At 41.2% G+C, this 15,270-nt stretch overlaps 1 protein-coding gene across 1 annotated transcript in view; it reads left to right on the top strand.

The window, feature by feature from the left end:
• LOC117559437 (voltage-dependent P/Q-type calcium channel subunit alpha-1A-like) overlaps positions 1-14,769 on the top strand; it is a gene marked incomplete at both ends in the record, with an annotated part of 31,183 nt that extends 16,414 nt beyond the window's left edge. The window contains 5 exon segments of the mRNA XM_034236203.1: positions 2,688-2,791; positions 6,175-6,289; positions 7,566-7,644; positions 10,624-10,737; positions 14,758-14,769. Coding sequence (XP_034092094.1) covers positions 2,688-2,791; positions 6,175-6,289; positions 7,566-7,585 — 239 coding nt within the window.
• Between the last annotated feature and the right edge of the window lie 501 nt (positions 14,770-15,270).

The raw sequence follows: 15,270 nt of genomic DNA on the forward strand, positions 1-15,270 counted from the left end.
GATGAACTCTCAGAAACAGGAAAGCATAGCCTTTTTCCTAATGGCCTTCATCATGACAAAATATGATGTATTTAGCCTCAAGACTGGTTTACAGTAACTCATTTAGTCTCCTCAACAATAGAGGAACTAAAGACCAAACCAAAGATTCAGAGTCAGGTTTAGAGACAAAAACACAACTGGTTTGGGAGGCGTGTGGCGCAGTGGGGTTGTGCGTTGGTGTTGGGATCAGGGTTCAAACCCCACTGCAGTCAGCATGTCGTTGTGTCCCTGAGACCCTTCACCCCAAGTTGCTCCTGTGGGGATTGTCCACAGTATTGAGTATGTAAGTCGCTTTGGATAAAAGCGTCTAACATGTAATGTAATGTTTCCCAGTCATGAATACAGCAGCGTGTGCCTTTTTAGAAAGGGCTTTCTAAGGATGTGTTGTACAACTGAGCTTGAGGCTATATGATCCACAACATATACTGAACGTATGCAACTACCTGAACCCTGGAGAAAGTAGTAGGGGGTCTCTGCTCCGTCTCCCTTTAAGCTAAGGGATCCTTTACCTAAATAGACCCCTGATTTAGGCAAATAGACAAGGGTGTAAAACAAAAGGAAAAGGTTTAACTGTCATGGTCACATAGGTGTACACAAACACATAAATCACCGACAGTAGCACACACACTCATCTTTACACACATCAAGACAATCCTGGTATCAGGGGGTGCCAACTATAGAAGATCCTCTATAGAAGTCTTTTCACTACAGGAAGAATTGAGCATTTAGATCTAGCCTAAAACGTTTATATCGAATGCTTGCAATGAATGAAGATGAATGCATTTTCAGTTAGATCTGTTTGATAATTTGAATGATTTAAGCACAAGCTAGTAGAATGATGCATGCATAGCAAAAGCACCATGGTGTTTGGCTAAAAGCATGAAAGAGAAAAGGGTTTATTACACATGAGATATGTGTGGTCCTTTCTTATCACACATTATGTGTTTTTAATGCTGGAAGACTTGGAGCCATGCCACTTTGAAAAGGTCACCACTCCTTTAGTTAGCCACCAAAACAAAGCTCAACATTTTTTTCTGATTATTAATGTGCTTCATCCAAACTCTGGGGATACTTGTCTGGAGTTTTTAGAAAAAAATGGAGTTCCTGTTTTCTCCCGGATTTGACTGAGGTGTCAACGTGTTTCTTAGTGAGGTGGCTACCTGGTCCTCAGCCTTGATATGAAGATTACATATGTTAACGGTTGATTCAGTTAGATAATAGTGACAGAGAATGCTACTTGAAATGGTTCAGCATCTGCCTGTGAAAAGACTATTGGCCTTGTTGTATTGTATATTGTATTTGGTGGTTGCACACCAGCAAGAGGGCACAGTTCTGTTTCAGTTACGGCTTCACAGAGAATGTTTAGATTGTGGTTACCAATTATGCTCCAAGACACCAAAACACAATTCAATGTGTTTGTTTGAAGGCCTCTTAACAGCAACAACAATTTTGTAATTACCTTTTGTTCTTGGTAAATCAGGAAAATGCTTGCAGCACATAGGAACTCATCGTCAGCATTTAAACAGATCCTTTGCTTTGTCCTGCCCGATAATACATAAAGTTGTATATTATCATGTTAGCCTATTTAGCTGGTCCGAAAAACAGTTTGCAGCATGAGCTTTTTAGATTTTCGGAGCTGAAGTAATGCATTGAATAAGCCCTGTGTTGGTTAGATCAACTAGATCAGTGGTTCTCAAACTTTTTTCAATAATGTACCCCCTTTGAAAAAGATATTCCACCAAGTACCCCCTGATCAGCGCAGGGACAACAAGCCTATATAAAGAGGTACAGTACAGCGCTGCACCATCAGTGTCTGATTTATTAAAACAACAGTAACTGAGAAACACTTAAATGCTACATTTCAAATGTTTACAATCCATCACTAAATTCATGGCAAACCAATTTTAACATCAAGCAATAACACAGAGACGACATTAGCTGCATTGAACTGATCTTTTTAATAAGTTGTACAATGTAGTGAAACATGGGCTCGAGCTTCACTGAGGGTCTTTGTCATTCTGACAGCGAGGCAACCTGCAGTTATTACACTTCACGTTTTGAAATATGTGAAACTCTGTTAATATAAAACCCACACTGCTCAAACTTCCTTACTTTTCCTAAAATTGGTTTATTTATCTATTTTTTTTTCATTAACATAAAATAAATCTCACGTACCCCCTGCAGTACTCCAACGTACCCCTAGGGGTCCGCATACCCCCATTTGAGAACCACTGTATTAGCCGATGAGAATGAGGTTTTGTGTCCCAAAGGGAAGCACACAAGCATGACTGTAAATATGCTTGCCCACATTTAATGATATCTACAATAAAACATGTGAAAGTCCAAGCATGTCCCTCACAGCGTTCTTTGCTTACAATTATTGGTAACCACTGACCAAATATTCTGTGAACTGAAGATTAAAATACCCAAACCTACGAATTTGGTGAGTATTATGTCTAAATTCTTGATATTTTGCAGCTCAAGCACTTGACTTTGAAGCTGACGTCTCAGAATTGTCCCGACTGCTGGAGTTTGCTGCATGTAGTTGTAAATGTCGTGCGTCACGTCCCCCACTCCCATTCCCCCCACGGCTCAGGGTCCCATCTCGCTCGGGTCTAATCTTGCAGGGTAACTTGTCATTTTCTCAGCAGCCACAGACTTGACGGTCGGCAAAATCTACGCCGCCATGATGATCATGGAGTACTACCGGCAGAGCAAGACGAAAAAGCTGCAGGCCCTGCGAGAGGAACAGGTAGACTCCATCACAGAGAACTTGCCTGAACGCCAACAGACCTTTTCCTCTTCCGCCTTCGGCCCTCTTTCTTGAGCCTCCTTCCACTAAGCCCTTGGAGTGAATTTGCCTTGATATATCATTTTAAAAGAAATAGTCCTCCAGCCACACTTCCAAACAAACCCTCTCTTCTTCTGCTTTCCTTTCATCACCTGTTTACGCCTGTGCGTTACCCTTTTCTTAGCATGATCCTTAAAAACCTGCGTCTCTTTATCTAGCACCTTGTTGCTCCCTTGGCCAGCCCTATTCCTCCTTGCTAACATTAAGGTATTAAGCTGTTTTCCTTTCTATCGCCAGTAAGCTACCGCTCCCTTTTGCGCTGCTTTTCTCTCCCTGTTCACCGCGGGCTGTTTGCACGTGGTGAACAGGATCACACAGGTTTACCAACCATGGTTTTTGTTGTGTTGAGCAATAATGATGATGATACCACATGGCCTTATCTTTTGTTCCCTGTCAGTGCTCCTCCCCCTCTCGTCAATGAATGCCTTTGAGATGCACTTGCTCCCGCTGTATCTGTATTTTGAATCCACTCTCGAAACATCTTTCCATTCATGTAACACCTCCCATTAGCTCCAGCAAATCATCCATTTAGTTCAGCACTTTATCGTAAAACTGACAAGATTCGACCAAGTCCAAATTCACTCAAGATGTCGTCTTGAGTGACTTTGACTTCTTAGACTATTTCTTACGATGGGATTTCCATTTTGCCGAACAAAGGGGAGGTCTAATGAATGGAGAGGTTGTTACTCTTTTTCTTTCAAACAGTGCAAATACAGCTTGTGTTGGTTTATTCTTGAATGCAGCCATCCCATTGGACTGAATGGACAGGTTCACCCAGGCTCTCTCAACATCACCAGTACACAAGGACTCTAACCAGTCTGTGTGTATGTCAATGTGTCCGGCCATCTCTACTCTATCTCACTTCATTCTACCTCTCTCCGCCCACTGTGGTCTTTGCTCTTCTATTGCCTTCTATTTAAAAGGAAGAATCCACCCAAAAACGTTATAATGCATTTATCAAGGCGATGCCATTTGTCTTTCTGGCTTATCGAAATCAGCGTCAATCTCTTGTCATGTTGAGATGTATACAGTACTGCGACAATGGACAGAAATATTCCTTGGCTATCTAAACCATCAGGTTTGTATCTGCCCCTTAGTATCAAATATAAGGGTGTGGCTTCAGTTGAAAAATGCCAGAAGAAAATTGCTAGGATCTGCTGGAAATGTTCTTGAAAGAATGGCCGCAAAAGGCTACGAACATATTCAATCAAGACCACTCCATTTGTTAGTTCGTAGTATAGTATCTCGCCAAATGAAAACAAAAAGTCCAATTAAGGAAAACTAGGGACATGAGGAAAGGACCACAGTCAGTTGGTCACAATGTCAGGGAACCAGAAAGTGGATTTTTTCTTTGATTCCTTATTTGTTGTTCTCGTCTTGCTCCCCGTCCGTTACCTACTGGCGTCTCAGTCGTCCTCTTCAGTGTTTGTTGAGCTGTTGTCTTGTCTCAAATATTGTGTCTACTGTCTGTCATTCACCTGTTTTCTCACTGTTTTTCAGTCCCTCATTCCTGTCTTCCATGTCGTCTCTGTCCTTCTGATGCTCTCCCTTTATCCTTCCAGGAAGAGATGAGACTTTGACTTTTCAAGCTCTCCCTATTTGGTCAATCCAGGTCTATTGTCACCAAGTTGCTCTAACCAAAGACCCATTCTCTCCCGTCTGTGTGTTCATGGATCTGTCTGTTTACCTATCTGTCTGCCCTGGTGGTTGGTGAGATGTTGAGTGGAGGTTCCTGTAACCAGTGGCTCCGTATGTAATCAGTCAATCCTTGGAGAGCCTTCATTGATACATATGCCACTGCTGAAACACCCTCCATTGAAATGTCCAGTGTCTGTGTTACGTGTTTTCTGTTCATGTCTTCGCCATAATCCATCAAAGTATTTGTATCATGAATTTTCTGAAGTAGAGCTAGCCAGAACCAGACTATCAAGAGACAAACGTGAACCAGTTACCTCCGACACAGGAAATGACTACTGGACAGGATTAGACGCAAAGAAAGTGAGGAAATATAAGGCTTTTAGATTACATGAAATAACCCCTTTAGCAGCAATACTGGAAAACCACATTTCTATCCAAAGGACTTGAAGGCCAACACATACGTGACGAATTTATGTTGACAACAAATTAATGTCATACACTCATAACAACCACAAAATGTGCTCCGATCATTTCAGTTTTTCGATAGCTGACCAAAGTTGTCTCGTAACTGGTTACTATCATAACTATCTGGTTAGCACACAAGCTAACATATTCATTAGCAATGAGCTTTTTTCATTCCTTTGACTTGACGTTATGCTAACATGTCAAATGCATTTTATATCATTCATATGTATTATTCTCAGTTAAACCCACATTTCAAGTTTGTAAATAAATAGATTTTTCAGACCACTTGCTTACTTAGAAATGTGGCCAACTAAATCACAGCTATCTGCACCTCTCTGGCAACTAGGTTTGTTGATTTAGATTTCGACAGCAAATAATCGACCATCCAAATAACTAGTGTTTCTATACTTAAAGTATCTTTGAATTAAGAACTCTTTAACATAGTAGTTAGACAATCCTGTCCAGCAGATCAGCCTCACGTGTCAGAGGGTTATTGGACGTTTATCTGTTTCTAAACCGGCCTCGATCCATCTGCACATTCAGCCTTTAGCTTCCAGGCTGTGGAGGATCATGACAAAACTGTAGCAGTCGCAAACTCTCAACGTTAAGCCACTTTTAAGGAGGACTCCATTACCCAGGGTCCCCTAGAAGGAAATCCTCCTGACCTCAGACCTCATGAAAGCTACAGTTGTTTTTTGAACTAGTTCCAGTTCAAATGTCCTCTTCCCAAAAAATGGCATATTACTCAAAATAATTAAGAGTCACACATATTGTTGAACTATGAATTTTGAGTAAATCATATTGTTTGATTATTTGTTTCATGAGTACGGCCATCTGGTCCAAGATGTGTAATTTAAGAAAAATCTTACCTTAAATGCCTAAGGTAGAAGTTTCCCTCTGATTCAGATCTGGGATCAGCTTTCTGTCCCCGAACATAAGCCCAGACTGATATGAAGAAATCAATCAATATATAGGTTCCCCTTAAACACTTCAGTGTGGTTAGCAGATCCCAGATCAGCAGTCTGGCAGGGAACTTTACCTTGGATACCCACAGCCATGTGTATGCCGATGGCGCCCTCGTGTGGGTGCATGCTGCGAGTGCATCCTGTGTTTGTGTCCTGTGTCTGCCCCCTGAGTGTGCCTGATGCCAGCCTGCAGGCCATGTCGTGTATCTCACACAGAACCGAACGCCATTAATGTTTCAGCGCATGGAGCCGCCCTCTGAGGGCACAGAGGGCCAGGGGGTCAGGGTCCCAACGGCCTCCCCATCACCCAACCAGACAACCACACCATCATGTGAGTACACTGTGGAGGAAGCACGAGACTGCACGGACGTATTTCACACACCTATTTAATGTAATCATTAATGCATTCATAACGTATGCATAAAATGACCACATAATATTTCAGGAAGGTAATTTATCAAGTTATTCACTCCAGTTGTAGCTCCGGACCTCAGCTGTCTGACAGCTTAAGCGCTTTAACCAGGGTTTAAAAAGTAATGGTGGGATTTATCATTTGGTACACTGATCATTTACAGCAGGGGTGTCCAAGAATCGGCCCTCAGCAAATTAAAAAAGTATATTGAAATATGGCCCACAAATTAAACTTGTGCTTGTCTTATATTGTACTTCTTAAATGTAAATGTAAAAATATATTACACAGTAGTATTCATGTGTTAATAAATACCACTTCAATTAACGTTGGAAACATTTTCTAAAATATCTTAGTTGAGAAGAAAAAAGCCCAATGACTTATTTACAAGCTTGAAATACACCCTTCATATTTCTCCTTATTATCATCAATCTGAGGCTTCTGTTTTAAGGGATGAGCTGCCAACACTCACAAGCATCCTCTACATACATTTGATTGATTTTGCTAACTTATAACTGAACTTATAATAATAATAATCCTTATATTTATTATAGTGCTTTATCAATGACTCTCAAAGCACTGAGGCAATATATATATATATAATATATATGAGGCAATATACCTCTAGTGAGTGGCCCAGCCCTTCGTATATCTTTCTGTATGTGGCCCTCGGGGAAAAGTGTTGGACACCCCTGCTTTTCAGCTTAACCTGAATGTTCCCAATGTGCCCGAATGTTCTCAAAAGGCGACCGTACAAATTACACTGTTGATGGAAGATAACCAATTGTTTAAGTGTGCGTTTACGAGAAATTAAATTCCATATAATATAAACACCAGCTTTCAAGAGATTCCATATCACAACCAAATTCATACACAGACAATTCTTAAAGTCAGCCTCCCTATTCGTCAAAGATGTCGTTTGACTGCTAGTTGACGCTGATTCCTTGAGCTCCCTGATTTCTAATCCTCCGAATTGTGTGTGTGTGTGTGTGTGTGTGTGTGTGTGTGTGTGTGTGTGTGTTGTGTGTGTGTGTGTGTGTGTGTGTGTGTGTGTGTGTGTGTGTGTGTGTGGTGTGTGTGTGTGTGTGTGTGTGTGGTGTGTGTGTGTGTGTGTGTGGTGTGTGTGTGTGGTGTGTGTGTGGTGTGTTGTGTGTTGTGTGTGTGGTGTGTTGTGTGTGTGTGTGTGTGTGGGTGCCAGACCTCCCGAGGAAGGCATGACTGAGAGCCCCGACCGCCCCTACCCCGACGATCTGCACGACAACCGTCACAACCCGCAGGTATGATGAGCAAACAAGCATGTCGCCAACATGGTAACACACCAATTCAAGACCAGCGAGTTCTCCGCTCACACACAGCTCGTCTACGACCATGCCGGTTACCTTTCAGTCTAGTAAAAGCATTTGAGTGCAATCAATAATGGTTTTGGTTACGCAGATATTATGGTAGAGGGAAGAATCTTTTGCAATTCAGATATTAAAACCCTCAAAACTATTACAGTGTTTAAACTTCACATAAAAAACATAGCATTTTATCAACACGATGTTAAATTATTTAAAGTCTCCACCTGTTTAACTATCGGAAAGGCAATCCCATTAACAAGCTTATTGGCGCAACCTACCCAATATGAACCAATCAATGTATTTTAGGCGTAACAGTTATTCGTCAATTCAATTCATAAAGAAAAAAAATAACTCAGTACTCTTTGATTTTAGTAAGAGAGCCTATATTCAAAAGCACAGCCTTTACAAATAAGATTGTCAAGAGGCGCGTTCACACCGGAGCACTTTTCCCCGTACTTTTCCCGTTTAGTTCCGTTAGTACCCCTTATTTTGCGTTCACACCAAAAAGAGTACTTAGTGCCGGGAACTTTTACCCCCATTTTTAGTCCCTGCTGAGAGGTGGGACTTTCCTGGGAGAAAAAAGTACCAATTTCTGATTGGCTGGGCGGATTGCAAACCACGCCCCGTAAAACTCTGAAAAGTTTTGTGAAGCCGCCATTGTATTTGCTGGCATTAGCATTATTAGCATTAGCATTAGCTCCACGCACAAACGCAGAGAGACTACCTTATGGCAACACAAAAGAAAACATGGGCGCGGTGGAGATGAGGAGGTGTCGGCGTTCTGGCGATTTACTCGGAAGGCTTCAGTAGAAGCTGCTGGGACTCCCAGCAGCTTCTACTGAAGCCAGTCTCCAACTCCGGAGACTTCGGGCCGGGGACTTTGGGCGGCAGTATACGCCGTGAAGTGGTTTGTGGCCTGCCAGTAAACCCAAAGCAGAAGAAGTAGTAGTGACGTCAGCGGCTCATTTGCGTAATCCTCCCCCAGGGAACTTATTCCGGTGTGAACGCCATCTGTACTTAGTTCCATGCGGGCACTAAGTGCGGCAAAGTACTTGGTGTGAAAGCGGCTAAGGAGAGTGACTGAGTGAAAAGTAAAAACCCATATTTTGATTGCCTCTAAAACCCAATCTTCTGCAGAAACGTACATGTACAAACCCTGGGAGTTTGAAATTGTTAGCTAGTTATGCTAACGTTACAATGTGAGCGTTAGCAAACAGGAAAACGACATTATTGCTAATAATATCAACAAAAGTCTTTAAGTTAATATAAGTTATTTTTTGCTTTACATGATGTTACCTACTAGGTTACAGTTATGTCGTAATGAAAATCACTTAATGTAATCATGTCAGCTAATTGGCTAATGTCGTTAGCCTTGCTAGCTAACAATATTAGCAGCTTAACATTTTGTGGGCTAACTTTTTAAGTTACAGTCCAATACAAACATGAAGGTTGTGTGTTATTGGTGATATCATGTGGCTTATTCAAACTAATGAAGGCATGCTGTTTTAAGCCCAACATCACAATTTCAGAGTTCAGCCTGGAGCTTCTCAGAAACTTCTCGTGGTGTCTCTCTGTCCTTTGAGACCTTTCTTTTAACATTTTCCTCCTCCTTCATGGTTTTCTGTTCACTCTTCAACCTCCTCTTGAGTCCTTGGCTAGGAGTTGGTAGATGTGTTGTGTGATGTTCCGGCTCTCCTCACCTTACTTCTACTTGTCTGTTGGGACGTCCTCCCCAGTCCCTCATCTCTCTCTACAACCCCAACACTAATACAAACAGTTTAGAAGGATTTGGTTGTTTCTTTGAAGAGTTTCCAGCCCCAGTGTTGGATTATTCAGTTGGCAGATTCATCCCCAATGTTTCCAAATAAGAAGATCTCCCTACACTTGACAAAACGCACAACAAAGCATTTTTTTTTTTTTTAAAGTTACCTCACAAAAAAATCGAGAATGATTTAAGTCACGTAATCGTATAGTGCAAATCTGATATTGTGATAGCCCTACATCAGAGGTGTCAAACTCAATTTCATCGCGGGCCACATTAGAATTATGGTTGCACTCAAAGGGCCGGTGGTAACTTTAAGACTATATGAATGTATTATTTAACAATATTTCCTCTGCATTGGATTATTATCGGATAGGCCAATAACTTCATAATTAACTATGTCTGAAAGTAGAAGTCGAGTAATTGCAAGTCTCTTCAGTGGCATCTCACAAAATGAGATGCATTGTGGGACATGTAGTTTATGGGCAACGTGCTCCTGTAAAGCGGCACGTAACCTTATAATAAATTATATTCTTTGCAAGCTCTTGTGGGCCACATACAATGAAGTGGCGGGCCGAATTTGGCCCCCGGGCCTTGAGTTTGACACCCCTGCCCTACATCATTGAATCTGTTTCATGTCGTTAGTTGGCCCCTCCCTCATTTAGTAGATGCCACCCCCCCCCCCTCAGCGGACATAATCCATCCAACAACCACCTAATTTTAAATGTGTATTCTTCAACACGACAAAGGTTGCAAAACGCAATTTAAGTCTTTTATTACTGTAATTGAAAAGGAATATAAGAAACTTTCCTCATACATCATTGTAGGGCTGTCGCGATATACCCGTATTTGCGTTAACCATGATATCATAATAAAATAAATGATAGAATGCCTCTTAAATAATGTATATATCTTTCTGTTGCACGCATCTCCCTACACTTGACAAACACACAACAACAAAATAGCAATAATTTTGTTTAAGATATTGCTAAAATATTGTGAATTATTTAAGTCACGGTAATCGTATAGTGCAAATCTGATATCGTGATAGCCCTTCATCATTGAATCTTTCATGTCGTTAGTTGGCCCCTCCCTCATTTAGTCGACGCCCCCTCAGCGGACAGCGGTCACGCCCCTCTCGTTGTGTTTTACAGACGGTAGAAATGAGGGAGATGGGGCGGGACGGGTACTCCGACACTGAGCCCTATCACCCAATGGATGGGCACGGGCGGACCCTCTCCATGCCCCGCCTCTCGGCAGACAACCAAGTGAGCACCTTCATCCCCCCCCCCCCCCCCCCCCCCCCCCCCCCAATCATCCTCCATCATTACCCCTGTTAGCAGGACAGTTGAAGTGAATGGGAAGAGTCTCTCCTTGCATCTGAAACAGAGAAGAGAACTGAGCCTCGTACGAACCAAACCCCCTCCGTTTAAATACTTAACAAACAGCCTATACTGTATACTTGCAAGTTCCAAGGCTTTATTGTCATTTGCACATTAGCTACAGTGTAGATATGGCAATGAAAAACGTAGGAACTCCAACAGTGCAACATATATATAGGACATACAACAAATAAAACAGATAAGATAGTGCAAGAGAATGTTTGGAGATGTGCAAGTAAATACAAATACAATAGAAATAGTTCAAGAAGAGCCTATATACAAAAGTAACTGTACTGTACATACGTTTGTATAAAAAACAAAAAATGGTGGGTTGATTTTTGGCATTTTAATTTGCCAACTAGTTTGATATCAGATGTGTTTAAGCTGTTCTCAAACCTGTGTAATCAAATGGTATAAATAAAAATAAAATATTAGTCTAGTTACTTCCGCAGTGAAGCACTTGTTGAGTTATTGTAGGCCTTGTAACTAAGTCACCACCATATGACTTGCTTGAAGGGAATATATCTGCACTGTCCTTGTTGTTCAGAGTTTGAATCTGTATGGTTTCAGCACTTATTGTAAGTGATGTAATGTTATGCAACTTTCCTTATAACCCAAACTTTAACTTACTTGTAATATAACCTATACAACCAGGTGTTTCCTGCTGATGTGTTGGAAATCAACACGTAACTGGACATTCGTAGTAACCACAAAAAATCAAGATAGATAGGAAAGAAATTAAGAAACTCATCTTTAGTCATAGAAAAATGTGATTAATAAAGTATAGATATATTAGATAGATATTAGACAAAGTACGTGTGTGTCATTTTATTCCGTCGCTCTAGTTCTCTGCATAGGAAACATGGCTCACTTCCTACACAGTGTTTGTCAGGATGCAAAGAATCAGTGAGACTTTTGTAAATTCACTTCCATCTGTCAAATCTCCTTCCCTCCTTCCCTTCACCTCCTCTTTCCTCACTCCTACCCTCCCTTATCCAACAGCCGACCCAATGCAAACAAAAAGGGTCGGAGGGCTGGATAAGTGGTCTAGATGTGTGTACAAATATATCTAGAAGACTCTAGAATACCTTCCAAACATCCCCTGTTCCCAAATCCATTTCCATTGAATCCTTGGTGTGTCTGTCCTGTGTGAACTGCGGCCAGAGGTACATCCTCTCATCAGAAATTAAAATACAAGCATGTGCTTCTTAAAAAACATGCGAAACAAATGCACCCCCATGCATAGGTTGCTAATAAATTGTATTTGGAGATTCTTTTTGTGGTACTTTGGTTTCAACCGGGGCTTCTGGATCATTGGCTTCGTCAAACTGACCCTGCTTCTCAGATGTGTTATTGTAGAAGTTTGTGCTTAAATTTTAAATTTCAACCTTTAATTTGAACTGCAAATGCATTAGGTGAGATCAAAAGCAATTCAAGCGTTTCATATTGTGCCATTCTAGGTTGAGATCAGGCAGGGATGGACTGGTGGTCTGCGAGGGTACTGCAGGTGGTCCGTGATTTCTTTTTTTATTATCAAGGGTTTTCGCAGAACGCCTCATATGCAAACTGTACAAATAAGTACATATATAAACGTAGTGTCAAAACGCAGATATTTGTTATTGTTAATTATGGACAACACTTAATTTCACCACTGGTTACCCATGGTTACGTGTGCGCGTGCAACACCACAAACATGGATCGGTGGCTAACATCAGGTTCTCTGAAGCAGATTGGTCCCATTGAGAGCATAGATCTCTTTTTCAAGGGAGACCTGCAGCATATAGGTTCCACATGAAACATGAAACAATAAAGGACATCATACATTATATTTACAGGATACATTTACATAGTTATAGACATTTAAGTGCCCATAGTATCAACAAGCATTTCATTTAGCCTAGCTTTAAAAACATGCAGAGGAATGAGATTGCTCAGTTTCAATTCTAGCTGAAGATTGTTCCAAGCAAGTGGAGCTGCGCACATAAAAGCTGTCTTACCTAAGACAGTCCTTGCTCTGGCACATCTAACAATACTACATCATGCGATCTCAGACAATAGCTGCTTGCAACTCTCTGTTATCAGAGAGCATAATACGGGAGTTTACCCAACAAAGCTTTATAAATAAACGTGCACCAATGACTGAGCCTCTTTCAGTAAGGGATGCAGACCTGCCTTGGCATACAGGGTACAGTGATGAGTAAGTGCTTTACAATTTGTGACAAATCTCAGTGCGCTGTGATAGCGGCATCTAGCTTGTCCAGGCGATAGGCAGGTGCATTCATATGATCAAATCACCATAGTCCAGCACAGGTCAAAAGGTCACAGTGACTAGCCTTTCCTGGCTATGGAAAAGTTCTCCAATGGGAACTACTTGGAACTGGATTTACCTACATAGGCACTGGAGATGAGCCTTTGCCAGTATGCGTTCTGTGCTACGAGACACTGGCTAACGAGAGCCTAAAACCAGCTTGGAATCTGGCACTTAACGTTTATATATGTACTTATGTTTACGGGTTTGCATACACAGTACATTTCTCTGAGTAAAATTGACTCAAGTTGAAGAAAATGTAACTCTAAAAATATTACATTTGGTCCCAACCTATATAGAGGTCAAATGTACTCTTGTTCAGAGTTGTATTCTTAGAGTTAATTTGACTCTATAATGTGCTTAGATTTGACTCTGCTTAATGGTTATTTACTCTATGTCTATTAAAAACAACTCTACTGCCATTTTACTCATAATAGAAGGTCATTTTACTCCCAATAGAATTAAATGAACCATAATGATCTTCAGCAATGAAAAAGGTCATAACCAAAGTGCTCTAGAAAGCTATGAGTATAATACAATACACTCCAAAATGATGAAATATCACTATTTCAGAGCAAAATAGTAATTACTCTGGAAAAAATATCACCAATATTTCGTGTGTATGAGGTGGTCTGTGCGAAAAATCCTTGATAATAAATAGAGGGTCCGCATAAAACACAAAGTGTGAGAACCCCTGTGTTAGAGGGGCACTTTCTACTAGTAACCTCAAACAGAAAATGGTGAGGACACTGAAAGCAGTCCATGTATTTAAATCTTGTGGACAAAATTGGTTTTCTCGACCTTTGAATTAAATGATATTTCTTATGTAACACTAAATAATTTCCATTTGCCACGAAGCCCTCTGTCTGCAGTTTCACCACACAACCACACACATTCATTCCATATCTCATGATGCTCTCACCTCTGGTATGTTGGTTACTCCATGGTTTCTGTATGAACAGTTAGAGGAGAGTGGTATAAGAGGTTTTCAGTGACATTCATACTTATTCTTAAGATTTTGATCGTGCAATGGGTGGGGGTTGATGAGAGAGTGTTATCTCTTAAAACACTCTTAACAGATATAAAGGTGTGTGTGGTTCCTAGGTGTCAGTCAAAGTCAGCTTTATTGTCTCCACGTGTTATACATACAGAAATCTCGATATACCGTTTCCCGCAGTCCCACAGTTTGCATATATCATAAAACAAAAAGGGCCTAGATAAACGGGTATACAACTAGTATAGTTTTAATAAGTGCTGGTTAATAATATATATTTAAAACACAGTTAATACTCTCAATTAATGCTGAGTCATTTAGAGAAGTGTGGACTGTTTTCTTTATTCCACTTTTATATTTTTGACTATCCTCATTGAAACAACTACCTTATATTTCTGTGTAGATGTGAACACAGTTACTCCTCAGTGCACATCGTGACGAGTTGAAATAGATAGCTCCACATGAATAAAGGAGTGTTGTGGGAGTGTAGAAAATGTCCTATGTGTGTGTTTGTGTCGGTGTGTGTGTTGTATTTACAGGTTTATGTGTGTGTGTCCATACACTGTTACTTACTGCCTTTCTAACCAACTGCTCTGCCTTACAGAGAGCTCATGCTTGTTTTCGGTAAGGTGTGTGTGTGTGTGTGTGATTCCTCTCCTCCTCGCTCACTGGCACCTCGCTCTGATGTGTGTGCACTGGCCTTTAAATTAACTGGGTTTTCTCTCTTTCTCCTCTTTCTGCCCCCCCCCCCCCCCCCGTATCACCTATCATTATTTACCTTCATCTCCTTCCTCCAAAAAAATTGTATCTCTCCGATTTCCCCTTTTCTCCTCCTCATATCTCCGATTTCTTTCATACATTTCTCTCTCTATTCTCTTTTGGTCCTGGCGGCTTTGCTTTGTCGGACCAATGCTGCGTGTGTGTGTGTGCGTGTGCGTGTGCGTGTGTGTGGTGTGTGTGTGTGTGTGTGTTTACGCTCTGCTCTACGTATCATCTCTGTGTTTGCCTGCTCTGCAGCGGAGGAGACACAGGCCTCGTGGAAATAACCTCAGTGTATGTACTTCTCTCTGTCTCCTCTCCTTCTCTCTATCTCCTCTCCTTCTCTCTATCCCTCCTC

This window comes from Gymnodraco acuticeps, unplaced genomic scaffold (genome assembly GCF_902827175.1).
Source record: "Gymnodraco acuticeps unplaced genomic scaffold, fGymAcu1.1, whole genome shotgun sequence".
In the NCBI taxonomy this organism is placed as follows: Eukaryota; Metazoa; Chordata; class Actinopteri; order Perciformes; family Bathydraconidae; genus Gymnodraco; species Gymnodraco acuticeps.